A 25,248-nucleotide genomic window follows, 5' to 3' on the forward strand; every position below is an offset into this window, starting at 1 on the left:
GAGGGGACATCACAGAGGGGCGGAAAAAAAAGGGAAGGCGGGGGCCTGAATCAGCGTCAACATCAGAACCACACGAAGCGTCATCACCAGACACCAGTGTTGATCTGCAGGAATCCTCACACAATACGGACTATGGAAACCAAGCAGCTCTGGTAGGGAAGCCTAAAAGGTTCTGTTCGTCCACGGGGCGTTGGACACGCTCACAGACATGACCTGAGACCGTTTGGCATTTTGCATCAATATGGGCAACCAGGAAGCTAAGCAAAGGAGAGCTCCGGCGGCGTCTGGTAATGGAAGCTACCCTTCGTTGGAAGACGGACCGGGTGATGGAGGAGGGGACGTGACAAAGCGGAGTGGAAAGAAACACCACAACAAAAATGGAGGTAAAGTCACAGATGCGGGAGGGAGAATGCAAGGTTCAGGACCTGGCAAAAAGAAAAACAAACACGAGTCCAAGTCGTCTGTTTTCTCCATCCGGAAAAGAAAGGCTCATCTGAAAGGGAAGGGGGGCTCAAGCGAGGATGTGCTCACGTCTCGATGTGACGACCCGACCAGCAACAAAACACCTGATCTGTCAGCAGACGAGGTGGGACAGTCAGACGTTGATGCCGGAGAGCAGAAACCTCGCCAGGCATCGGTTGCAGCCTCTCCCACGCGGAATGGCGAGCAGAAGGCGGCGAGTTCGAGTTCTGACACCGACATTTACAGCTTCCACTCGGCAGCGGAGCAGGAGGATTTGCTAGCAGACATTCAGCTGGCCATCAGGCTCCAACACCATCATGGAGTTCTGGACTTAGTTGCTGAGGCAAACATGCAATGTGAAAGCCATTTGAGTAGCGCAGGAGAAGCGGAGAGCAAGTCCGTTCAGGGACAACCAACCCCCACTGAACCACTGGAATTAGAGCTGGGATCAGATGCGCTGTTTTTGCTAGAGGATGGAAGTGAGCAAGGCGCGGGATTACACATTTCTTCTCCGCTCACAGACGTACCCAAAAGAAAGGAACACGGGGAGATGGAGGAACATCAAGAGATGAATGGGCATGGAAAGGAGAAAAAGTCTTCTGTCAGTGGAACGACAAAAGAGCAGCACGCCTGTCTGCAGCAGTCCCCTCCCACAGCCATCACCATAGCTACACTTCACCCAGTTACCATGGCGACTAGCGCTAACGGCTTCCCCGGTCCCACGCTGGACAGCACGAGTCAAAGCACAGCATGGCAGCAGGAGCAGGGAGGTGATGAGAACGAGGAGCATTGGGGGCCTCCTCCTCTTCGTCATCTTGCAGACAACCACAATGCAAGCGGCCCTGGCATGGAGACCATGATATCAGGGACACCAAGTGGAGAAGGTGAGAATGACAGTGGCATGGTTGCAAGTACCGAGTCCTTGAGCCACCACGCTCCCACCCCCAACAAACAGAGCAGGAGGAGCAGTGTTTCCTTTACACCGTCCCAAGGGAGCCCCGTTTTGGCCAAACACACTCTCAGGTCCAACCACTCCTCTCCCAACCCTGTGGTGAAACCTTACCCCCCCATTTTTCCCTCCTACATTAAAACCACCACCAGACAGCTCAGCTCCCCAGGACACTCACCAGCTCTGTCCCCCTCCCTCAGCCCCATGTCTCCACGACGAGCCCATCACCACTTCCAAAGGTAACTGTGGTTCAGCATCATAAACTGCATATGGTAGCTTTGATAGAAATATGAATACGCTTCCACCACCATTCATTTATTAGTATTCACTTTCCTCTTTATAATTTCTAAATTCCTAAATTCTATTTACACTTTGCTATATATTTGTGAGAATCCGACCACACAAGAGTGTCATAAAGTTACTGCAGTGGAACCTCGGTTAGAGTCCGCTTTGCAGGTAAAGTTGAAAAGTTTGCCTCGGTTTATGTACATTTTCCAGTTTGCGTACAATACAGCACCGTATCTTGACGTCAGCCGTGTCAGGAGCCAATTATGTCATCAGTGCTTGACTCTCAAATATGTTAATATAAAACAGTAATTATAAATACATATAAACGATAAATTGAATGGTAATGGTTTAATTTCATTTGAACATGCATCAGATTACAATTGAGTGCATCCCATAATCAGTTCACAGTTCCACATGTCCAAAAGGAGTAGGAAGAAGCAGAGCTTATTAAAACCTACTCCTCCATCTGGTACTTTTACAATCAGTAACTGGTACATTTGTTCACTTCCTGCTTTCATAATATATTTTAAGTTTTTTTTAATTATTTTATTTTTGTCACATACCGAAGTACGAGGTGATATGAGCATCCAATGACATAATGGGTACCATAGTAAGTATCAATATAGTGATATATATAGCACATCATGACTGGTTCAAGACTCTTCATCCTTGTATTTAGCAAACATCAACTGCTTGTATTGTTTCTTGAATTGGCTCATCGTTGTGCATTGTTTGAGGTCCTTACTCAATCCATTCCATAGTTTGATTCTACATACTGAAATGCTATGGCTTTTTAACGTAGTCCTAGCATAGAAGTGTTTCAAATGTACTTCTTCCCTGAGATCATATTTCTCCTCTCTTGTAGAAAAGTATTGGATGACATTTTTAGCTAATTGGTTAAATGGAAGGGATTTAAGGTTACTTTTCTGACCAATAAATGTAGTTAGAATGTTGCATTCTGGTGTTAAATCATGCCAAAGTTTCAGATAATGAGGTTTGCGCATTTGGAAGTAAGCCCTGAAAGAAGTTTGGGATGGCTCAAAATTCTCAGTTTCAGAGGGCGTTGCAAAACTGTTTCTTTGTGATGTCACAGAGGAGCGAGCTTCCTTATATGGCCGTGGCTGTAGGCCAGATATACACTCTTTGCCCTCCTTAAGCTCTGCTTCTCTGTTTACGAAGCAAGCTCAAGCAGAAGTTATCAGAACAGGAGATAACAGGCATTTACTCTTTACAGTTTATTTTCCAGGTTACAGGTGACATTTTGTGAAAAATGTATTTAAATTATTTTGTTACATCACAAAAAGCAATATTTTACCAGTTGTGTTTGCTTTCTACTCTAGTAGTTTTGGTCGTTAGTTGCAATGAATAGTTGCATTCTGGTTCCATACTGTGCATTAATAGCTTTCATTCTCAGGGTGATGGGGGGGAGCCACCAGGTGCCCAGGCAGCGTTCCCAAAGCATTACCAGGCGTCTGAGTCGCTCGGCTGACTGGACAGAAGAGCTCGAGAGGAGAATGATGTGCAAGGATGAAAATGGTGGACGCTCTGTGGATTTAGAAGAATTCAGCTACACAGGTGGAGGAAGTCAGCCCCTCTGTGCTACAAGGAGATCTTCCTGCGGACAGGTTTCTCCTTGCACTTTTCAGGATGTCTTCACAGGTAAGTGTTTGATTAACTCGCACTGAAAGCTTTATAGATCTTCCAGAATCTACACCTATTCCAGTTGTATTGCCATGGATTTCCTGTTTTCATTTATTCCATCGAAGGCCCTTCTGCAAGCACGCCCACTCCGCTGTGATTGGTCACACTCGCAAGCTCCAACCCTGAGCTATAATTTAGTGGGTATAGGAGTTGATAATAAATGAATAAACCCTTGATAAGTGGTCTGGAGCTACTGGTTGGAGACCCCTGAGTATGAACTCTAAAGATTGGCCACCATCCCGCTTGGACTTGGAAATGTTTTTCAGAGAGGTTGTGTACCACAAAAAAAAAAGAAAAAGTGGAAAAATATGTGGAATAATAATAATAAATGGAAAATCCATCTCTGCATGGGACAACGGTAGAACAGGGAACAGTGCGTTCAGGGACTGTCAAACAAAGTAGGACAAATCGCGGCTCACATTGAACATTCAAAAATGGGTGGGGAGTTCTAACAAATAGTTGCTGTATTGTAATCAAATAATATTTACTGAAATATAATATATAATATAATATTAATATAATATTATATTATTAGTAATGACTGTTGTTCCTTTATACATTTAATGAAGGAAAGCTGCATTGTGGCAAATGATTAAAATTAAAATTAAAATTAAAATTAAAATTAAAATTAAAATTAAAATTAAAATTAAAATTAAAATTAAAATTAAAATTAAAATTAAATCATTTCTGAATGTTCCTAAATAGGCTTTACTACTCACAAATGTTTTTTAATTTAAAACCGGTAGTAATAATAAGCGAATCTTACTTTGAGCTGACACTGTAATCAAAAAATATGTTTGTGTTAGAATGAAAGGTCTCACTTGCTCACATTTTGTATTTGCTGAACCTGTTTGTGAGCTAATATGCTAATGCTAATATGCTCATAATATAGAAAATAGTTATAAAACTATGCTTCCTGACTGTTGATATCCCTTAACATAAAATATTATTTAGTTATTGTTGAGTTATTAGTCCCAGATTATAGATAAATGTATTTCTATCTGTGATTAAATGTGATTAATTCTGTGTTAAGTATGGATAAAATGTGATTAATCAGGATGAAATATTTGACTCCTAGTTTGTTGCCATGTTTGAAGGAAAGGCTTAATACAACATATTCCAAATCAAGGTCAGGTGTTCCAAATGTGTGATTAATTGTAAAGCATATTACATATTTCTATTACATATTTCCTCTGGTTTCTGGATGCGCAGGTAGAACCCTCCTGGAGAAGCTATTCCTTCAACACCAGCAGGAGGAGCCAGAGGAAGCTGAGCGGTTCTGCTCCAGAATCTTGGCCATGGGTCTTCTCCTGCCTTTTACCGATTGCTTCAGACAGCAGCTGGGGGGCAGCACTGCGCACATCACCTGTACCGCACCGGCCAAGTTTGATGTATGTAAGCCCATTTTCATTCCTGCTCATGGTTGAAAATATCAAACAAAAGTGCTAAAAAACGGTCAGGAACACAACACCTCATTCCACTCCAACGCCTCAGGATTCCTTTTTAGTGTTGTCTAATCGTCTCAATAGCCACGTTTACATGGACCCAAATATTTCAATTCCATTCGGGTTATTTGCTCAAAGGGAAAGAATGTAACCTTTGTATACACCTCATCCCGAAAGAAAAGTGCCAATCCGAATGAATATATAATCGGATTCACTGGGGTGGAATATTCCTTTCCCCAATCCGATTGAGGTACAGTGAAGAAAATAAGTATTTGAACACCCTGCTATTTTGCTATTTCTCCCACTTAGAAATCATGGAGGGGTCTGAAATTTTCATCGTAGGTGCATGTCCACTGTGAGAGAGATAAACTAAAAAGAAAAATCCAGAAATCACAATGCATGATTTTTTAACAATTTATTTGTGTGATACAGCTGCAAATAAGTATTTGAACACCTGTGTATCATCTAGAATTCTGACCCTGAAAGACCTGTTAGTCTGCCCATTAGAAGTCCACCTGCGCTCCATGTATCATCCTGAATCAGATGCACCTGTTTGAGGTCGTTAGCTGCATAAAGACACCTGTCCACCCCATACAATCAGTAAGACTTTAACTTGTAACATGGCGAAGACCAAAGAGCTGTCCAAAGACACCAGAGACAAAATTGTACACCTCCACAAGGCTGGAAAGGGCTACGGAGCAATTACCAAGCAGCTTGGTGAAAAAAGGTCCACTGTTGGAGCTATCATTAGAAAATGGAAGAAGCTAAACATGACGGTCAATCTCAATCGGAGTGGAGCCCCATGCAAGATATCACCTCGTGGGGTCTCAATGATTCTAAGAAAGGTGAGGAATCAGCCCAGAACTACACGACAGGACTTGGTCAATGACCTGAAAAGAGCTGGGACCACCGTTTCCAAGGTTACTGTAGGTAATACACTAAGACGTCATGATGTGAAATCATGCATGGCACGAAAGGTTCCCCTGCTTAAACCAGCACATGTCAAGGCCCGTCTTAAGTTTGCATATGACCATTTGGATGATACAGAGGAGTCATGGGAGAAAGTTTTATGGTCAGATGAGACCAAAATAGAACTTTTTGGTCATAATTCCAATAAGCGTGTTTGGAGGAAGAAGAATGAAGAGTACAATCCGAAGAACACCATCCCTACTGTGAAGCATGGGGGTGGTAGCATCATGCTTTGGGGGTGTTTTTCTGCACATGGGACAGGACGAGTGCACTGCATTAAAGAGAGGATGACTGGGGCCGTGTATTGTGAGATTTTGGGGAACAACCTCCTTCCCTCTGTCAGAGCATTGCAGATGGGTCGTGGCTGGGTCTTCCAACACGACAACGACCCGAAGCACACAGCCAGGAAAACCAAGGAGTGGCTCCGTAAGAAGCATATCAAGGTTCTAGCATGGCCCAGCCAGTCTCCAGACCTGAACCCAATCGAAAATCTTTGGAGGGAGCTCAAACTCCGTGTTTCTCAGCGACAGCCCAGAAACCTGACTGATCTAGAGAAGATCTGTGTGGAGGAGTGGGCCAAGATCCCTCCTGCAGTGTGTGCAAACCTGGTGAAAAACTACAGGAAACGTTTGACCTCTGTAATAGCAAACAAAGGCTACTGTACCAAATATTAACATTCATTTTCTCAGGTGTTCAAATACTTATTAGCAGCTGTATCACACAAATAAATTGTTAAAAAATCATGCATTGTGATTTCTGGATTTTTCTTTTTAGTTTATCTCTCTCACAGTGGACATGCACCTACGATGAAAATTTCAGACCCCTCCATGATTTCTAAGTGGGAGAAATAGCAAAATAGCAGGGTGTTCAAATACTTATTTTCTTCACTGTATCTTGTAATCGGAAAGTTGTCAGGGTGCGTTCTTCTTCGTTGTGTTTTTCTTCTTCTGTTGTTTGTTGGCGGTTGGCAAGCAGCTTTCGTGTGCATTAGCGCCATCTGTGGAACATAATCTAAACCCTTCTATACGCCATTCACAAGTCCAGTTTTATTAAAAAAGAAAATATATATCTATATAAAACATGTGCCGAGCTTAATTATAAAATATTAGCAAGATTGAACTTTATCTTTTCCTGTTCCCGGGTGCGTTCTTTCAGCGAATGCTGAGATATGACGTAACACGCAACTGGAGACATTCTTTGATTTAAAAAAATGGAGGCGAGCAATCGGCACTGGACTGCTGCGGAAAGTTTGATTTTGATTCAAACTAAATTTCAAGACTGGACGAAGGAAAAACTGGCAATACGGAGTTATTCCAACAAGTGGAAGAAAAACTCAAGGAAGTCGGTATCACGTGATGTTGGTGTTTATGCTTTACAGGGCATGCCCTATTTACTATTCTGGTTGATTATAGCGGTGCATGTAGACACGCGATTGGAATATTCCTTTCCATGTATACCATTGCTTTCGGAAAGAGAAAAACTCCTCATGTAAACGTGGCTATTGTCTCAGCTTCCTGGCATTGCCGGAACCTCTCCCAATTTCTGGTGTAACATATATCGTTGGTTGAGTCCCGCTACGTTACAAATCGGTATTTCCCAATTTCAGAAGTCCAGTCTTAGTTTCATCACCCTGTTGGCCCTTTGTGTGCAAACACGCTGTAGCCCAGTGCCATGGCGTCATTCAAGCCACAACCCACACCGATTGCAGCCTTGAATATCAACCTATACTGCCTACATTGATCCGATATCAGAAAACACAAGCCATACATACTTTATGACATTATTCACCACAGACAGACACTTGTTCTTTTCTGTTAGAGCTCTGTTAGACTTCATATTCGTGATGAGGTTGGTCGTGTTAAACTTCCCAGTTCTGTGCCACCATCGGAAACCTGAGCATGACAGGTTTTGCCTTCAGCTGCAACACCCCTTTCACTGCCACATAGCTCTTTCTCCTTGCTATTTTTAGCACAGTAGCAAACACTGTTGCTTTGAGCAAGGGGTCTATCGAGATAGACGTGCTGAAATCGACTCCGTGTATCAGAGTACCGGTATCAGGGATTGGACAGGCAGTCCCATTGGATTTATTTTTATTATCGACCCGCTATCATTGGATATCGGATGTCTGTCACACTTAAATGTTTCAGATCATCACAATAATTTCAATATTAGCCAATGACAACACAACCCAACACAAAATTCAGTATTTAAATGAAACTTTGTAGAAAAAAAGTGATTTCCCCCTAAAGCTAGCAGCAACAACTGCAATCAAGTGTTTGTCATAACTTGCAATGAATCTCTTACAGCTGTGGAGGAGTTTTGGCCCACTCAGTTGTTGTCATTCAGCCACATTGGAGGCTTTTCCAGCATGAAGCCTTTTTAAGGTCATGCCACAGCATCTCAATAGGGTTCAGGTCAGGACTTTGACGAGGCCACTTCTAATTCTTCATTTGGTTTTTCTTCAGCCACTCAGAGGTGGACTCTCTTGCGAGAACCCAAGTTGGTTTCAGCTTGAGGTCACCAGCAGACAGCCGGATATTCTCCTTCGGGATTTTTTGCTAGACAGCAGAATCCGCCAACATATTTGACTGGAATGCAGCGTTACATTTACGGCTGATGTAATGGGACACACACCTTCCAAAAAGTTCAACTTCTGTCCCATCAGAGTATATTTTCCAAACATCTCAGGGATCATCAAGATGTTTTCTGGCAAAATTGAGACAAGCCTTAATGTTCTTGCGACCCTCCTGAGGATAAGCGGAAGAGAAAATGGATGGACGGATGGCTTTTGGTCTTGGAACTCTGCCATGCAGGCCATTATTGTGCAGTGTCTTCATTATGGTGGAGTCATGAACCTTAAGTGAGGCAAGGGAGGCCTGCATTTCTTTGGATGTTGTTGTGGGGTCTTTTGTGACCTCTGGGTTGAGCCGTGGCTGTGCTCTTGGGGTCATTTTGGTTGACCGGCCATTTTACAATTTGTGGATAATGGCTCTCACTGTGGTTGGCTGGAGTTCCAAAGATTTAGAAATGGCTTTTGAACCTTTTGCAGACTGATAGATCTTAATTAATCTTTGTTAAGTTACTTTTTAACAAGGAAGTCAATCACTTTTTTACATTTGTTTCCTTTGTCATAAAACGTTTCATATAAAAACTGCATTTTGTGTTCAGTTGTGTTGTCATTGAAATCAGGAAGGGGGAAAACATTTTCCTACACCAATGTATGAAAACACACATGGCTTCTTCGCATGTGGAGCCATGTCAAGGAACAACATGTACAACACACAGTAAGAGTTTACTGTTAAATGACTAAACCGTCATAAATGTCTTCCCTCAGCATGACCAGCTCTATAAATGGGCGGCTGTTAACCAGCCACCCATTTCTCTTGACCATCTTGAGGGGAAGCTACCAGGTAACTTCAAAGATCCATGCTCGCCAGCCAGGCCGAGTGGAGAGCAGGCAGGAATCCGATCCGCCAATCCAGGTGAGAAGAGCTCCGTACCCCGGATGCACTTTTGATGTATTTAGTGCAATTTGACTGAAACAAAATAATGACAATTGGCAAGACCTCAACCCATCACTAGAGGAGAGAGTGACGTTGCCATTGATGTGTATGATGCTGTATTGTAACAAGGTTGGTTTCAACTTCATTGTAAGAAATACAAAATAAAAATGTGTCCATCTCTTCAGAATATCACACAGGACACTCGGGTTTGAGGCACCAACAAAACGAGAGCCAGCATTGCCAGGTGAGTTACACGGATGGGTGAATCATCAGAGCTTTCTATTGAGTTGTGGACTCCTATAGAGCAGCTACACACAGTAACCCACACGGAAAGCTTTCTACAGCTTCCAGATTCTGCACCTCTGTCTGCAGTGTTTCCATGGACTTCCTACTTCCGACCCTAACGGTCTGTTTAATTTACTCCACCCCCGGACCTTCTCTGGGTACGCCCACTCCACTGTGATTGGTCACACTCTCAAGGGCTTCTGAGGACTTCCGGTTATGTTGGTCTGACTTTACTGAGCGCAGGCAATCTGCAGCCCGTTTAAGGAAGTCCTGACACGTTGACGTCAGTGAGAACAAACTGAGTGTGCAGAGCCATCCAAAATTTCTTTCAGGACGTGTGGAAATATGGGGTAATAACTATAAAAGCAGTCTTCACTGGCTAAATTACCAAAAAAGGTCAGTAAGGATAATTCATAATGCCGCCTACAGAGAACATACTAACTCCTTATTTCTAAAATCACAAATACTTCAACTTGCTGGTTTAGTTAAACAGCTAAAATAATACATAAAGCAAACAATAACCAATTACCTATACTTCTCTACAAGAGAGGAGAAATATGATCACAAGAACTAAATTTGAAACACTTCTATGCGATGACAACGTTAAAAAGCCAAAGCATTTCAAACTATGGACGGGATTGTGTCAGGAATTTAATACACAACTATGAGCGAATCCAATGAACAATACAAGCAGTTGATGTTTGCTAAATACAAGGATGAAGAGTCTTGAACCAGTCATGTTGGGTTTATTTGTTATTACATATCACTATTATCATGGCTGCTCTGAGCGTGTGCCTGAACACAGGACACCTTGCTTTGCCAGCTCTGTACTCTGCTTCTCCTGAGAGTAGTAATGTTGTGATATTTCTTTGGGACAATTCAACTATTTGTTCCTTGTTATTGTTTATTAGAATGTCGAACACTGGACACATTTGTGGCGAAATATACGACAGGGTCAGGTTTCACATTCTTCTCGAGAGACGGCAGGTGGTGGTACTAAAACTTTATCGGCCTGTTATTGGTGATGTTGAGGCTGGTGACAGTGGTATGGGAATCAGACCATTACTGTCCTTGGTGTCATCATAGTACTATTACTGTATTACTGTATTGTATTTGGTAATGGTAATGGTTTTATTTCTTTTGAACATTTGAATTGCATCAGATTACAATTGAGTGCATCCCATAATCAGTTCACAGTTCCACATGTCCAAAAGGAGTAGGAAGAAGCAAAGCTTATTAAATCCTACTCCTCCATCTGGTACTTTTACAATCAGTAACTGGTACATTTGTTCACTTCCTGCTTTCATAATATATTTATATAAGTATAATATATAAGTTTTTTTTTTATTATTTTATTTTTGTCACATACCGAAGTAGGAGGTGATATGAGCATCCAATGCCATAATGGGTACCATAGTAAGTGTCAATATAGTGATATATATAGCACATCATGACTGGTTCAAGACTCTTCATCCTTGTATTTAGCAAACATCAACTGCTTGTATTGTTTCTTGAATTGGCTCATCGTTGTGCATTGTTTGAGGTCCTTACTCAATCCATTCCATAGTTTGATTCCACATACTGAAATGCTATGGCTTTTTAACGTAGTCCTAGCATAGAAGTGTTTCAAATGTACTTCTTCCCTGAGATCATATTTCTCCTCTCTTGTAGAGAAGTATTGGATGACATTTTTAGCTAATTGCTTATTTTTAGCCCTATGCATTATTTTAGCTGTTTGAAGATGAACTATATCAGCAAGTTGAAGTATTTGTGATTTTAGAAATAAGGAGTTAGTATGTTCTGTATAGGCGGCATTATGAATTATCCTTACTGACCTTTTTTGCAGTACATTTAGCGAGTGAAGATTGCTTTTATAGTTATTAGCCCATATTTCCACACAATAAGTAAGATATGGTAGAACCAGAGAGCAATAAAGAGTGTGGAGTGATTTCTGATTGAGAACAAATTTTGCTTTGTTCAATATTGAAATATTTCTGGCCACCTTATGTTGTATATTTGTAATATGAGGTTTCCAGCTCATATTTTCATCTATTGTGATCCCCAGAAATGTATTTTCCTTCACCCTTTCAATGTCTTCACCGTCTATTTGATTACTATTGATGATGTTTTCCTTTATTGGCAGGATGAGGTTTTCCTAAAAACAGTAAAACTGAAGGAAAAACATGTCAGTGTCATCCAACAACTGGAGAAAACCATTGAAGACCTCAGGACCAAGATTGCCGAGCTGGAGCGGCAGCCTCCTCTGCTGGACACAGATGGAAAACCTGCTAGTGAAGACAAGGAATGTGGAGGAGAGGGTGGTCTCCTTAGGGCTGTGTGTGACGCTCACCTTCAGACCGAATCAGCTCAGGTTCCGGGCTGGCTTGAGGCCAAATCAGTGCAAACGTCACCGATGGGCGAAAGCTTTAAGTTCAAAGTGCCTTCCAGTGAACCGGGTGGAGGAACTGGCCTACAGGTTCCATTTAGACAATGTTCATGTCAGCAACAACCCGAATGTCCACCAAGTGGGACACCGCCCCTTTTGGCAGGGCAAACAGCAGTACCCATCCCAGCCCCGCCCCCTCCTCCTCCTCTTCCTCCTGGTGCTGTTGCTCCACCCCCACCTCCTCCTCCTCCTCCACCATCTCTTCCTCTTTTGCCTGGTGGTCATGTACCACCCCCACCACCTCCTCTTCCTGGTGGTGTTGCTCCACCCCCACCCCCTCCTCCTCCTGGAGGGATCGGTGCACCTCCACCTCCACCCCCTCCTCTTCCTGGTGATGTTGCTCCACCCCCGCCTCCACCTCCTCCCCTCCCTGGAGGGATCGGTGCACCTCCGCCTCCACCTCCACCCCCTGGTTGTGGGCCTCCTCCACCCCCTCCTCCTCCAGGAGCAATCTGTGTTCCTCCACCGCTTCCAGGAGTCTGGGGTTCCTTGCCTCCTCCTCTGCCGTTGGAGCTGTATACTCTGGGCCTGACTCAAGAGAAACCCCCGAAGAAAGCAGTGGTGGAGCCTCCCAGACCGATGAAGCCACTGTACTGGACCAGAATACAGCTCCACACTAAAAAGTACATGTTACAATTCCGACATGTTTGACACCATCATATTTAGCCACGTGATAACTATAAACATATTGGTTTTCATAATATATTAGGTGTTATCATGTTTGTTCCATGTTGCCTAATAACTTCAGTTATTGGTTCAAATCTCATGTCGACCTTCTTGTCAACCCAATATTGTGCGCGGATTGTCTGCTCTTGAACGCTGAACGTATCGTGACACGCCGATCAGTTCTTCACCGGTCTTGCATTTTTTAGGGAAATATCCAGCGCGTCTGTGTGGGAGACCATAGAAGAACCCGATGTGGACTTTGAGGAGTTTGTGGAGTTGTTTTCCAAAACGGCCGTCAAGGAGAAGAAGCAGCCACTTTCCGACACAATCACCAAGTCCAAGGCCAAACAGGTCCTTCATTGCATAACGTCTGTCGTTGCTTGTCCATCCCACCCTACAGAATAACCTCAATTTCATCAGTAACGGATCTTCCCATCTAACCTCTAATGCACTATTTTTTTTTTTTTTGTAGGTTGTGAAGCTCCTCAACAACAAACGATCTCAGGCTGTAGGAATCCTGATGTCCTCACTACATCTCGATATGAAAGATATCCAACACGGTAGCTGTGACATATTTGGTTTCTTCTCTTTGGGGAGCACGCTAATCTTCTTCTGATCTTATCTTATCACTCATTTCCTTGCAGCCATCTTGAATTTGGACAACACAATAGTTGACCTGGAGACCCTCCAGGCACTCTATGAAAATGTAAGTTAAACACACAAAAGTGTTAGATTGGTCCCTTTAATATTGTTAATTCATCTAAGTCATTGTCTCCACAAAAAGAAAATGAAACTGATGATGTTTTTTAAATAATAAATCGTCTCTGTTATTGTTGCCAACTTAAGAAATGTTCCGTACAGTGGATCCTTGGTCCGAAATTTACGCCAAAATTCTGCCTCTGTTTACATACATTGTCCGATTTTGCTTGCCGTGATATTAATACATTGCTTGAGTCCAGCTTTGTTCTTAATGTAGCATAATCTTTAGCTTTGAGCTAGCTTCCATTAGCTTAGCTTCTACGTATAATCAGCGGTTGACGCTCGAAAATCATTCATTCATTCATTCATTTTCTACCGCTTTTCCTCACGAGGGTCGCGGGGGTGCTGGAGCCTATCCCAGCTGTCTTCGGGCGTAAGGCGGGGTACACCCTAGACTGGTCGCCAGCCAATCACAGGGCACATATAGACAAACAACCATTCACACTCACATTCATATGGACAATTTGGAGTCGCCAATTAACCTAGCATGTACGGGGAGAACATGCAAACTCCACACAGAGATGGCCGAGGGTGGAATTGAACCCTGGTCTCCTAGATGTGAGGTCTGCGCGCTAACCACTCAACCGCCGTGACGCTCGAAAATGTTAACATAAAAACAGTTAACATAACGGTTAACGCCAAAAACACTTTTTAATGGTTTTAAATGCATAAAAGTATTCTAAATAAAGGAATGACAGGTATACACAAACATTAAAGGTTACTTCTACTTTCACTGAAGATGTGATTGTTGATATGGCAGCCGGACACCACACGGACACCCCGTCTGTCATTTCTTGAATTCCATCTTCTTTCTCAAAATGTTGACCTTCTTGAAGGATTTAATGACACTAACCAAGGTTCCACTGTAATCTAAGCATTATATTGGGACTATATTTCTACCCCATAGAGGGCCCTGCCAGAGGAGCTGGACAAGATTGAGAAGCACATGAAATCCACAAAAGACAAAGAGAATGCTAAACCTCTGGATAAACCTGAACAGTGAGACGATACCGTTGTACTTCAGTCCTAGAGATGACTTGTGTACGTGTAGTATGGCAATTTGTGTATTTGATGTTACAGGTTTCTTTACCAGCTCTCCTTGATCGCCAACTTTTCCGGCCGAGTCTTTTGTATCCTCTTCCAGTCGAGCTTTTGTGAGTGCATGTCATCCATCATGAAGAAATTGGATACACTGCTGAGAGTATGTCAGGTGAGTGGCTTTCTTTCTATGAACCACGTACCTACACAGTACAATACACACCATTCCGCTAAAGTACTGACATTACCATGAAAGTGTGTGTGGTACACGGAAGCCTGCTATCAGATGATCAGGTGAAAGGCACTACCATGTTTACAAGACCACAAAGAACCGGATTCAACTAAAAGGATTCCAAATACAGTGATAGCGGAAAATACAAGAACCCAATACAAGGTTATTTTTAGCGATACTCATGTAAACATGCCGGCGGTTATCGCACTGTTGAGAGTAGACTCATGTCACGTGACATGGACACTCCAGTCGAGGCTTAACAGTATCATCAAAGATCGACAAGTCGACTCGGACTTTGACCTGAATCACTTGGGACTTGACTCTTTGTTCCCAATAGTTTTTCCAAGTATCTGAACATACACAAAAACAACCAGAGCATTCCTTGGAGCTACACGAGCGGCATCAGACATGTGTACTATACCATCCTGTCCATGCACCTGTCTGATTTTCATTCCTTAAAGAAACAGTACATCACCCGGTTTCACCTCCTCTTCTGTTTACACATACAACAGCCGGTCCACTTTTTTTACTTTAGCTTGGATAGAATGTAGTGGGGAAGAAGGACAAATAAGCCACAAAGCAGCCATCATTTATTCATTAATTATTATTTGAAAAAAACAGGATATATTCCAACCTCAATATATCGGTAGATGACTGTAATTCGATTACTTTTGGGGAAAACGACTATGATGTAGGATTTTTCAAATCAATTGTCTCAACATTGCAATGTCAGAGTTTTCTGTCCCTTGACCAAATGCTATGACTCTTGTCAAGGTGTTGCAGGACAGCGACAAGGTGAAACAGATCCTAGGTCTGGTCCTGGCTTTTGGAAATTTCATGAATGGAGGGAATCGCACAAGAGGCCAAGCTGATGGTTTCAGCCTTGACATTCTACCCAAACTCAAAGATGTCAAAAGCAGCGTGAGTAAACACAAATACAGTCCTTTGTTGCTCTAGTCATGCAGACCTCACAGCTAGGAAGACCAGGGTTCAATTCCACCCTCGGCCACCTCTGTGTGGAGTTTGCATGTTCTCCCCGTGCATGTGTGGGTTTTCTCCGGGTACTCCGGTTTCCTCCCACATTCCAAAAACATGCTAGGTAAATTGGCCACTCCAAATTGTCCGTAGGTATGAATGTGAGTGTGAATGGTTGTTTGTCTATATGTGCCCTGTGATTGGCTGGCCACCAGTCCAGGGTGTACCCCGCCTCTCGCCCGAAGACAGCTGGGATAGGCTCCAGCACCCCCGCTACCCTCGTGAGGAAAAGCGGTAGAAAATGAATGAATGAATGTACTTTTCTTTTCTGCAGGAAGCTTGTGCAAGTGTGCTGAAGCTGCTGTACATTTTGTTTGTTGTGCACAGAAAATAAACGCCCTCTTGTGGTTGGCAAAGAAATTGCAGCCTCCCACCTCGTCTATTTACCAAAAGAACACAACGCAGAGTTCAATTTCAGCCAGTGTCAGTCCAGACCGGCTACACGATTACCAACCGTTTACAATTTCCTTTGGACGAATTTGGCAAAATTTAAGGTAGCCGAAGTGAGCAACACACTTCCGGTTATTTTCACAAAATAAAACACCCCCTTACTTTTGTCATACAAAAAAAAACTGTGATAAATCATTGCTTTTAATTTGAAAACAAGAAGCAAACAAACTCGCAATATATCTTGCTTGACACCACCGTTTGGTCCATCCTGCTGCTCAGTGTTCAGCCAACGTTTTTTTTTTCCGCTGTGACGTCACGTCACTCAAAAATGGCATACTGCCAGTATGTGGCAGTAAATTGTGAGGTTACTCCCGGAGCATCCTCCCAGGGCACCACCCGAAGGACACCTGGATGTCCTTTTTAAGTCTACAAAGCCCATGTAGATGGGTTGATCAAACTACAAGGTCGTAGAGCTGGTCCAGTCCAGTGTTCCGCGACCAGGATGAAAACCACATGTCGCTTCCATCATTATCATCATCATCATCAAACATCACTTTCCATGAGTACAACATGAGAATGGGTAACAATTATAAAATCCATTTCTTGTGCTTTTGTGTCCCCATCCAGGACAGCATGAAAAGCCTTCTGTCTTACATAGTTACGTACTACCTGAGGAACTTTGACGAGGTGAGTATGTTCTTTAGATGTTCCATCATGGACAGCATCACCACGTGGTGAAGATCACTCTAACACTCTCCAGCTCTGAGACTGCTTTTATTTTCAATGATTAGGGTTAGGGTTAGAGATTAGGATTAGAGGGGGTTAGAGAGGATTAGGGGGTTATAGGGGATTAGGGTTAGAGGGGGTTAGGGTAAGAGGGTTAGGGTTGGAGAGGATTAGAGGGGGTTAGATTCTAGGGTTAGAGGGTTAGGGAAGGTTAGAGGGGGTTAGGCGTAGAGAAGATTAGGGTTAGGGGTTAAGGGTTAAGGTTAGAGGGTTAGGGTTAGAGGGGTATGGGTTGGGGTTAGAGGGGATTAGATTCTAGGGTTAGAGGGGGTTAGTGGTTAGGTATAGAAAGGGTTAGGATTAGGGTTAGAGGGGGTTAGGGGTTAAGGTTAGAGGGGGTTAGGGTTACAGGGTTAGGGTTTGTGGGTTAGAGGGTTAGCAAGGGTTAGTATTAAGGTTAGAGGGTTAGCAAGTGTGAGGATTAAGGTTAGAGGGGGTTAGGGGTTAAGGTTAGAGAGGGTTAGGGTTACAGAGGGTTAGAGGGGTATGGGTTGGGGTTAGAGGGGATTAGATTCTAGGGTTAGAGGGTTAGGATTAGGGTTAGAGGGGGTTAGTGGTTAGGTGTAGAAAGGGTTAGGATTAGGGTTAGAGGGGGTTAGGGGTTAAGGTTAGAGGGGGTTAGAGGGTTAGCAAGGGTTAGTATTAAGGTTAGAGTGTTAGGGTTAGAGGGTTATCAAGTGTGAGGATTAAGGTTAGAAGGGGTTAGAGGTTAAGGTTAGAGAGGGTTAGGGTTATGGAGGATTAGAGGGGTATAGGTTGAGGTTAGAGGGGATTAGATTCTAGGGTTAAAGGGTTAGGATTAGGGTTAGAGGGGGTTAGGGGTTAAGGTTAGTGTTAGATGGTTAGGGTTACGGAGGGTTAGAGGGGATTAGATTCTAGGGTTAGAGTGTTAGGATTAGGGTTAGAGGGGGTTAGGGGTTAAGGTTAGAAAAGGTTTGGGTTAGTGGGTTAGCAAGTGTGAGGATTAAGGTTAGAGGGTTAGGGTTAGATGGTTAGGGTTACCGAGGGTTAGAGGGGTATGGGTTGAGGTTAGAGGGGATTAGATTCTAGGGTTAGAGGGTTAGGATTAGGGTCAGAGGGGGTTAGTGGTTAGGTGTAGAAAGGGTTAGGATTAGGGTTAGAGGGGGTTAGGGGTTAAGGTTAGAGGGGGTTAGAGGGTTAGCAAGGGTTAGTATTAAGGTTAGAGTGTTAGGGTTAGAGGGTTATCAAGTGTGAGGATTAAGGTTAGAAGGGGTTAGAGGTTAAGGTTAGAGAGGGTTAGGGTTATGGAGGGTTAGAGGGGTATAGGTTGAGGTTAGAGGGGATTAGATTCTAGGGTCAAAGGGTTAGGATTAGGGTTAGAGGGGGTTAGGGGTTAAGGTTAGTGTTAGATGGTTAGGGTTACGGAGGGTTAGAGGGGATTAGATTCTAGGGTTAGAGTGTTAGGATTAGGGTTAGAGGGGGTTAGGGGTTAAGGTTAGAAAAGGTTTGGGTTAGTGGGTTAGCAAGTGTGAGGATTAAGGTTAGAGGGTTAGGGTTAGATGGTTAGGGTTACCGAGGGTTAGAGGGGTATGGGTTGAGGTTAGAGGGGATTAGATTCTAGGGTTAGAGGGTTAGGATTAGGGTTAGAGGGGGTTAGTGGTTAGGTGTAGAAAGGGTTAGGATTAGGGTTAGAGGGGGTTAGGGGTTAAGGTTAGAGGGGGTTAGAGGGTTAGCAAGGGTTAGTATTAAGGTTAGAGTGTTAGGGTTACAGGGTTATCAAGTGTGAGGATTAAGGTTAGAAGGGGTTAGAGGTTAAGGTTAGAGAGGGTTAGGGAGGGTTAGAGGGGTATAGGCTGAGGTTAGAGGGGATTAGATTCTAGGGTTAAAGGGTTAGGATTAGGGTTAGAGGGGGTTAGGGGTTAAGGTTAGTGTTAGATGGTTAGGGTTACGGAGGGTTAGAGGGGATTAGATTCTAGGGTTAAAGGGTTAGGATTAGGGTTAGAGGGGGTTAGGGGTTAAGGTTAAAAAGGGTTAGGGTTAGAGGGGTTAGATTCTAGGGCAAGCAAGGGTTAGGATTAAGGTTAGAGGTTAGTGGGGGTTAGTGGTTAAGGTTAGAGAGGGTTAGGGGTCATAATGTATGACTTTTATTGATAGAATGAGTATTAAAATATGTATGTGCATGATTTAATTATTATTATTTTGTCTGTGCAGGATGCTGGAAAAGAGACCTGTGTTTATCCTCTCCCTGAGCCTCATGATTTGTTCCAGACTTCACAGATGAAGTTTGAGGACTTTCAGAAAGACTTGACTCGACTGAGAAAAGACCTGAGAGGTAACCATTGGTTACATTTAGTAACACTTGCAGTACATTCATATGTGACAGCACGTAACGTACTTGCAATGCAAACATTTTATGATATCGTTATCATCTCAGCATGTACCTCAGAGGTGGAACGGGTGTGCAAAGCTTCGTCTGAAGATAACCTACAGCCTTTCAAGGTCAAGATGGAGGATTTTCTTTCACAAGGTATTCAAAAGTAGAATCCCTTTTTAATAAATGGAATATTTTACGCAGTTAGAGCATAGAAAACCTGTTTCCGGTTTTCTAAATTGGATTTTTAGCGCTATTAGAGCTCTCTAGGCATGAAATAACACCCCTATAATCACCTTTACACGCCTATTACCCAATATAGTAGACATAATAAAACAGGGCTGTTGAAAGTACAGCCAACAGTTAGGTTTTTTTTGTTTTTGTTTTTTTTTTGGCCAATGGCACATTCGAAAAATTTAATTTAACAAGAAAATTAAAAAACAGCAACATTTTTACAAGAATAAATTTGTAATCTAATAACAAAAAGTCATAATTTTACATGAAATAGACATCATTTTACAAGAATAACACAATATTATGAAGCCACTTTTGTAGCATTAAGCTGAAATATTAACATTGACATTTTTAAAGCTTGTAATAAAATGAGAAAGAAAGAAAGAAAATGACAACTGAAGTTGTCATCTTTGTAAAATGAAGTTTCAGTAAAAGTTCTAAGGCATTTGAAAAGTGCAAAACCTTTGCCAGAGACCTCCAGGGCGTCACACCAGCTGCTTGGAACATGTGCCCTGATACAGTGCACCTTGCTGGGCCACAGCAGACCCAGCAAGGCCCTCTTTACTCTGCTTCCCGTGGTAGTGGTGATGTCGGGATATTTGATGAGGACATTAACAGGTACGATTGGTACCTTCTTAGCTCCGGGCGCACAAAAACTACACTTACATCGAAATCAGGGGTCTCAAACTCAATTTACTTGGGGGCCACTGGAGCTCGGGTCTGGGTGAGACTGGGCCGCATCAGGTTTTCCAAAAAAACGCATTTATTAAAAACAAAAAAAAAATTAAAAACTTCGCTTTGATTCCAATTTTCTATAAGAAAAGCTCTGATACAACATTTCACTGTTCTCAAATATCTTTTTTATTATCTTGATTTTATTTTTCTACACAAAATAGGATGAAAAATAAATAATCACATCAAGAATAAAGAAAATCAATCAATCAGTAATAAATAAATAAATATAATAATAATAATAAAAACTTAAGAAACCACATATAGTTGGTGGGTAGACAAATTATTTTTTTCAGATTAAAATGAACAAAGCATTATTAGAGCCCTGTAGACATGACAAAACACGACTATAGTCACATTTATACTCTTTTTATTTACAACATATTGCGCAACTGCAGGGTCTTGAGACACATGCTAACTCGCAAACTAGAGAGCTAGCGACCTAAACGGTAGCCTTCAAGTTATTTCCTTTAAACTTAAATAGCCAAAAACTTACCACTTCCACACGGATAGGGAGCATAACTATTAACAGTTATTTAACCTTTAACATGAACATTAATCAAATGTAATATTTTTTTCTGGGTACATGATACCATACAGCATCCATATCAAACTTGCGCGGGCCGCACTAACATTAAACTTTCATATCAAGGCGGGGGCCACAAACTAGTGTCCTGCGAACCACATTTGCCCCACGGGCCACGTGTTTGAGACCCCTGATCTAAATAACATGTTATCGGTTTTCTTCCGACTGATCTTGAGTAGCAGAAATTTATCAATTTGAAAAAAAGATCTAATAATGAAGACGGAGTTGATATCTTGGTAAAGGAACTTCACACCGTAAGTAAGTCTGTTATTCTTCTTCTTCCAAAGCTAAACATGAGCTGGAAACATTGGAAAGCCACCTGAGCAGCACACATAAACTGTAAGTAGAAATATTCTCGTCCTTAAAGTCCTCATGAATACTTGAACAATATGGCAGCCATGACAGCCGAGTGTGCTGTTTGACAGGTTCCTGGAGCTCACCGTGTTCTATTCAGTCAAGGCAAAGAGCGGAGAGAAGGAAGTTTCGCCAAACACTCTTTTCTCTATCTGGTATGAGTTTTCTTCTGACTTCAAGGACCAATGGAAGAAGGAGAACAAAGCTATTCTTAAGGAGAGGTAACCTGTCTAAACATGACACGTTGTGAGTAGTCAGGTTGCCAGACGGTAAATAATGTTACACCAACACGCTGGATTGTGCAGGTTGAAAGTAGCGGAGGAGTGTTTCCGCCAAGCCAAAGAGAAGGCTTCCTACAGCGTCAAACCCAAACACGCCACTGGAATTGTGAGTTATGGTTTCATCCCAAATTCCAATACAATACATAAATACAAGTTTATTCATCTCGTACCGTAAGGATCCATCCATTTTCCCATTCTTGGAGGGGGATTCTCGGGGGCAGCAGCCTAAGCAGAGACCAGACTTCCCTTTCCACAGCTAGCTTATCCTGAGGCATTCCCAGGCCAGTCGGTCGCTGGGTGAGGGTAGGGACGTATAGATTGAACGGTAAATTGAGAGTTTTGACTTTCGACTCAGCTCCGAGCAGAGTCTGCATCACTGCAGACGGCGCAACAATCTGGCCGTGTGTCTCACATTCCATCCTATCCTCGCTGGCGAACGAGACCCCCGAGGTCACTTGGTCAGTTCAACTGTGAAGCGGCGGGAATGAGGATCAGCACCTCCGAGTCCGAGTCCATGGTTCTCACCTGGGAAAAGGGTGGAGCACCATCTCTGGGTTGGGAATGAGATCCTGGCCCATGGGTGGAGCACCATCTCTGGGTTGGGATTGAGATCCTGGCCCATGGGTGGAGCACCATCTCTGGGTTGGGAATGAGATCCTGGCCCATGGGTGGAGCACCATCTATGGGTTGGGAATGAGATCCTGGCCCATGGGTGGAGCGCCATCTCCGGGTTGGGAATGAGATCCTGGCCCATGGGTGGAACACCATCTCCGGGTTGGGAATGAGATCCTGGCCCAAGGGTGGAACACCATCTCCGGGTTGGGAATGAGATCCTGGCCCATGGGTGGAACACCATCTCTGGGTTGGGAATGAGATCCTGGCCAATGGGTGGAGCACCATCTCTGGGTTGGGAATGAGATCCTGCCCCAAGTGGAGAAATCGAAGCACCTTGGGATTTTCCAATTAATAGATCAATACAGCGGTTAGCATCTATCTGGTTTTGGTTGCCATGGCGACACTTGGAAACGCATCTGCTATATCGATACAACATTTGTTTCACACAATGGATGGGGTTGCCGGGTGTCGGCAACCCTATCTGGCAACCCTACCGACAATGGTTGGAGAAATGACCTCTTCCTTTCATTTCTCCCACAGAAAGCCAAGCTTGGCATGAAGATATGACCTTGGAAGAGTGTTGGGGTTCCTGGTCTGTTCCAGAGATGGTTCAGTGATGAACCTGATAGGACAAAGACTGCTCCATCCACTCATGTGTTCCTCTCTGCTGGCTCATGATCTTCATGGGACCATGAAGATCCGATATGGTTAGCTTGTGTGTTAAATTATACTTGTCAAAAAGCATCACTCAACCATGCAAATACACGACGAAGAGCACTTGTTGGAGGAACCATTCAAACGTGAATAAGTTCTCATGGAGGACCTCTGATGGAGAACTCTCAAAACGGTACAAATCAAGTTCTGCTTGAATATTTGGAAGAAATGTGAAATACTAAAATGTATTAAAGATGACACCGGGCCTCATTCACCAAGAGAAAATTGTGTGCTTGATTGGAATGATGCACATTCCAAGGATCGTGTGGCCTTTCTCCAGAAACGTTCCATAAGGTTGATGGTTGATTGGCAGAGCTCCTGAGGGGGCGGGACTCAAAGCCACTGATTGGCAAGACGACAGTTGTAGACAAGGAGGTTGGTGCCCTTTCCATTGTGGTCTCCAGAGATGCTAGCTAACCTTGGGCCAGTTGGCAAGGTTACTCAGGATGGAGTAGCAGAGGTCCATCAGCCAAAATCCCAATCCAAAGTGTGGGATTCATTTGGTAGCGATCACGTTCCAGAATCACACTGACCCACAGAACTACATTACGTAGAAAACTCATGAGCCGTACGTTTTTGTCGCCGTGAATCCGCCATCTTGTGTAGCACAACCTTGTTCCTTTTTGCGACTTTCAATGTTTTTCAGATTAGATTAGATTCAACTTTATTGTTATTGCTCATGTCACTGGTACAGGGCAACAAAATGCAGTTTTCACTAATGGTTTCTGAAATTCTGGACGCGACAATGCATTAAAAATGCCCTACTGTGCGTCTGCAAACTACCTACATACGCCGAGACTGCTGCCAAGTTGTGCTACACAAGATGGCGGCGTGTGTGGAGGCGACATCGCGCCCTGTGTGTTGTGTCCTACTGTAGTGCCCGTACATATTGCCCCCTAGTGTCCAGACAAGGACACCACAACAAGATCAGCAAAAGGTGGATCTCAGTATCTCTGACAGGTGTAATACCTATACTGCATATAATATTTTACAAAAACTGTGCTAGTGTTAGCTATTGATAAAGTATGTCCAACAATACATATAGCAACGTTAGCCAGCTAGTGTCAGCCAGCTATAAAGTAGGCTAATTTGTTGATAATACTAACAGTCATGAAGGACACACACACAATATCATATGAAGATAATACTTACATCAGGGGTCTCAAACTCAATTTACTTGGGGGCCACTGGAGCTAGGGTCTGGGTGAGACTGGGCCGCATCAGGTTTTCAAAAAAAAAACAAAAACCCGGCATTTATTAAAAACAAAAAAAATAAAAAAACTTTGCTTTGGTTCCGATTTTCTACAATAAAAGCTCTGATAAAACATTCCACTGTTCTCAAATATCTTACTTTTTATTTTTCTACACAAAATAAGATGAAAAATAAATAAACAAATCAAGAATAAAGAAAATCAATCAATCAGTAATAAATAAATAAATATAATAATAATAATAAAACGGCAAATAATAAAAAATTAAGAAACCACATATAGTTGGTGGGTAGACAAATTATTTTTTTCAGATTAAAATGAACAAAGCATTATTAGAGCCCTGTAGACATGACAAAACACGACTATAGTCACATTTATACTCTTTTTATTTACAACATATTGCGCAACTGCAGGGTCTTGAGACACATGCTAACTCGCAAACTAGAGAGCTAGCGAGCTAAACGGTAGCCTTCAAGTTATTTCCTTTAAACTTAAATAGCCAAAAACTTACCACTTCCACACGGATAGGGAGGATAACTATTAACAGTTATTTAACCTTTAACATGAACATTAATCAAATGTAATAATTTTTTCTGGGTACATGATACCATACAGCATCCATATCAAACTTGCGCGGGCCGCACTAACATTAAACTTTCATATCAAGGCGGGGAATCAAAGGTTCCTATTGGATTCCATAGAAAATGCATGCGGGTCATTTTTGACCCACTTATGGAAGGTTGGGGTAGTAACACAAAAACAAAAAAAATTTTAAATGTATAAAAGTTAAAAATTTGAATGGCATGATATCAAAAACATGTTTTTTGAGGAATACCTGGAATATGAAATGATAACAACTTTTCATTACGAAGATATTTCAAGAAAACAACCTGACCGGGTCATTTTTGTTATATTCCTGTCTGCTAATATGAATGAGCTAGCAAGCTAGGCTAACACAGTAGTGAGAAGCAGAAAGTGGATAACAACTTCTACCCTTTTAAAGCTGTTCTAATGTCACCTGGGGGGGGGGGGGGTAGCTCCTGGACAATTTGGAAAGCAGCTGAAGATCCACTGACCTGTCTTTCCCGGTGTCCGACCAGGAACTAGACGAGGGGAGGCGGCGGTAGACTTGTCCGTGTTGTGGTGTCCCCCTTTTAAGCCTGGGGGGGTCCGCATGTTCGTCGTGCTGCGGCATTCTTTGCGAATTTTGTCGTTTTTATCGAGCTTCCCGCCGT

At 42.8% G+C, this 25,248-nt stretch overlaps 1 protein-coding gene across 2 annotated transcripts; it reads left to right on the plus strand.

Moving 5' to 3' along the window:
- Positions 1 to 24,605, plus strand: LOC131109593 (formin-2). 2 transcript variants are annotated; one of them, XM_078788874.1, is made up of 20 exons: positions 6 to 1,650; positions 3,114 to 3,358; positions 4,613 to 4,791; positions 9,149 to 9,296; positions 9,503 to 9,561; positions 11,746 to 12,226; positions 12,317 to 12,671; positions 12,921 to 13,065; positions 13,187 to 13,274; positions 13,359 to 13,420; positions 14,381 to 14,472; positions 14,554 to 14,683; positions 15,518 to 15,664; positions 16,796 to 16,855; positions 19,127 to 19,247; positions 19,350 to 19,442; positions 21,126 to 21,177; positions 21,264 to 21,413; positions 21,498 to 21,579; positions 22,629 to 24,605. In XM_078788874.1, exons 1-20 carry the CDS (start codon positions 242 to 244, stop codon positions 22,653 to 22,655), a joined length of 4,125 nt encoding a protein of 1,374 aa, XP_078645000.1. In that variant the 5' UTR covers positions 6 to 241; the 3' UTR covers positions 22,656 to 24,605. The 2 variants fall into 2 exon arrangements, with proteins under 2 accessions (XP_057917740.2, XP_078645000.1); XM_058061757.2 differs by having other exon boundaries at positions 1 to 1,650; positions 11,746 to 12,671.
- The last annotated feature ends 643 nt before the right edge of the window (positions 24,606 to 25,248 follow it).

This window comes from Doryrhamphus excisus, linkage group LG2 (genome assembly GCF_037039965.1).
Source record: "Doryrhamphus excisus strain RoL-2023G ecotype Guam linkage group LG2, RoL_Dexc_Guam_v1.1, whole genome shotgun sequence".
Classification (NCBI taxonomy): Eukaryota; Metazoa; Chordata; class Actinopteri; order Syngnathiformes; family Syngnathidae; genus Doryrhamphus; species Doryrhamphus excisus.

Coding starts and splice junctions, on each gene's coding strand:
- LOC131109593 (XM_058061757.2), top strand. CDS start 242: ATGGGCAACCAGGAAGCTAAGCAAAGGAGAGCTCCGGCGGCGTCTGGT. Junction 4,792..9,148: donor CCGCACCGGCCAAGTTTGAT/GTATGTAAGCCC, acceptor GTCTTCCCTCAG/CATGACCAGCTCTATAAATG. Junction 21,580..22,628: donor CCAAACACGCCACTGGAATT/GTGAGTTATGGT, acceptor TTTCTCCCACAG/AAAGCCAAGCTTGGCATGAA.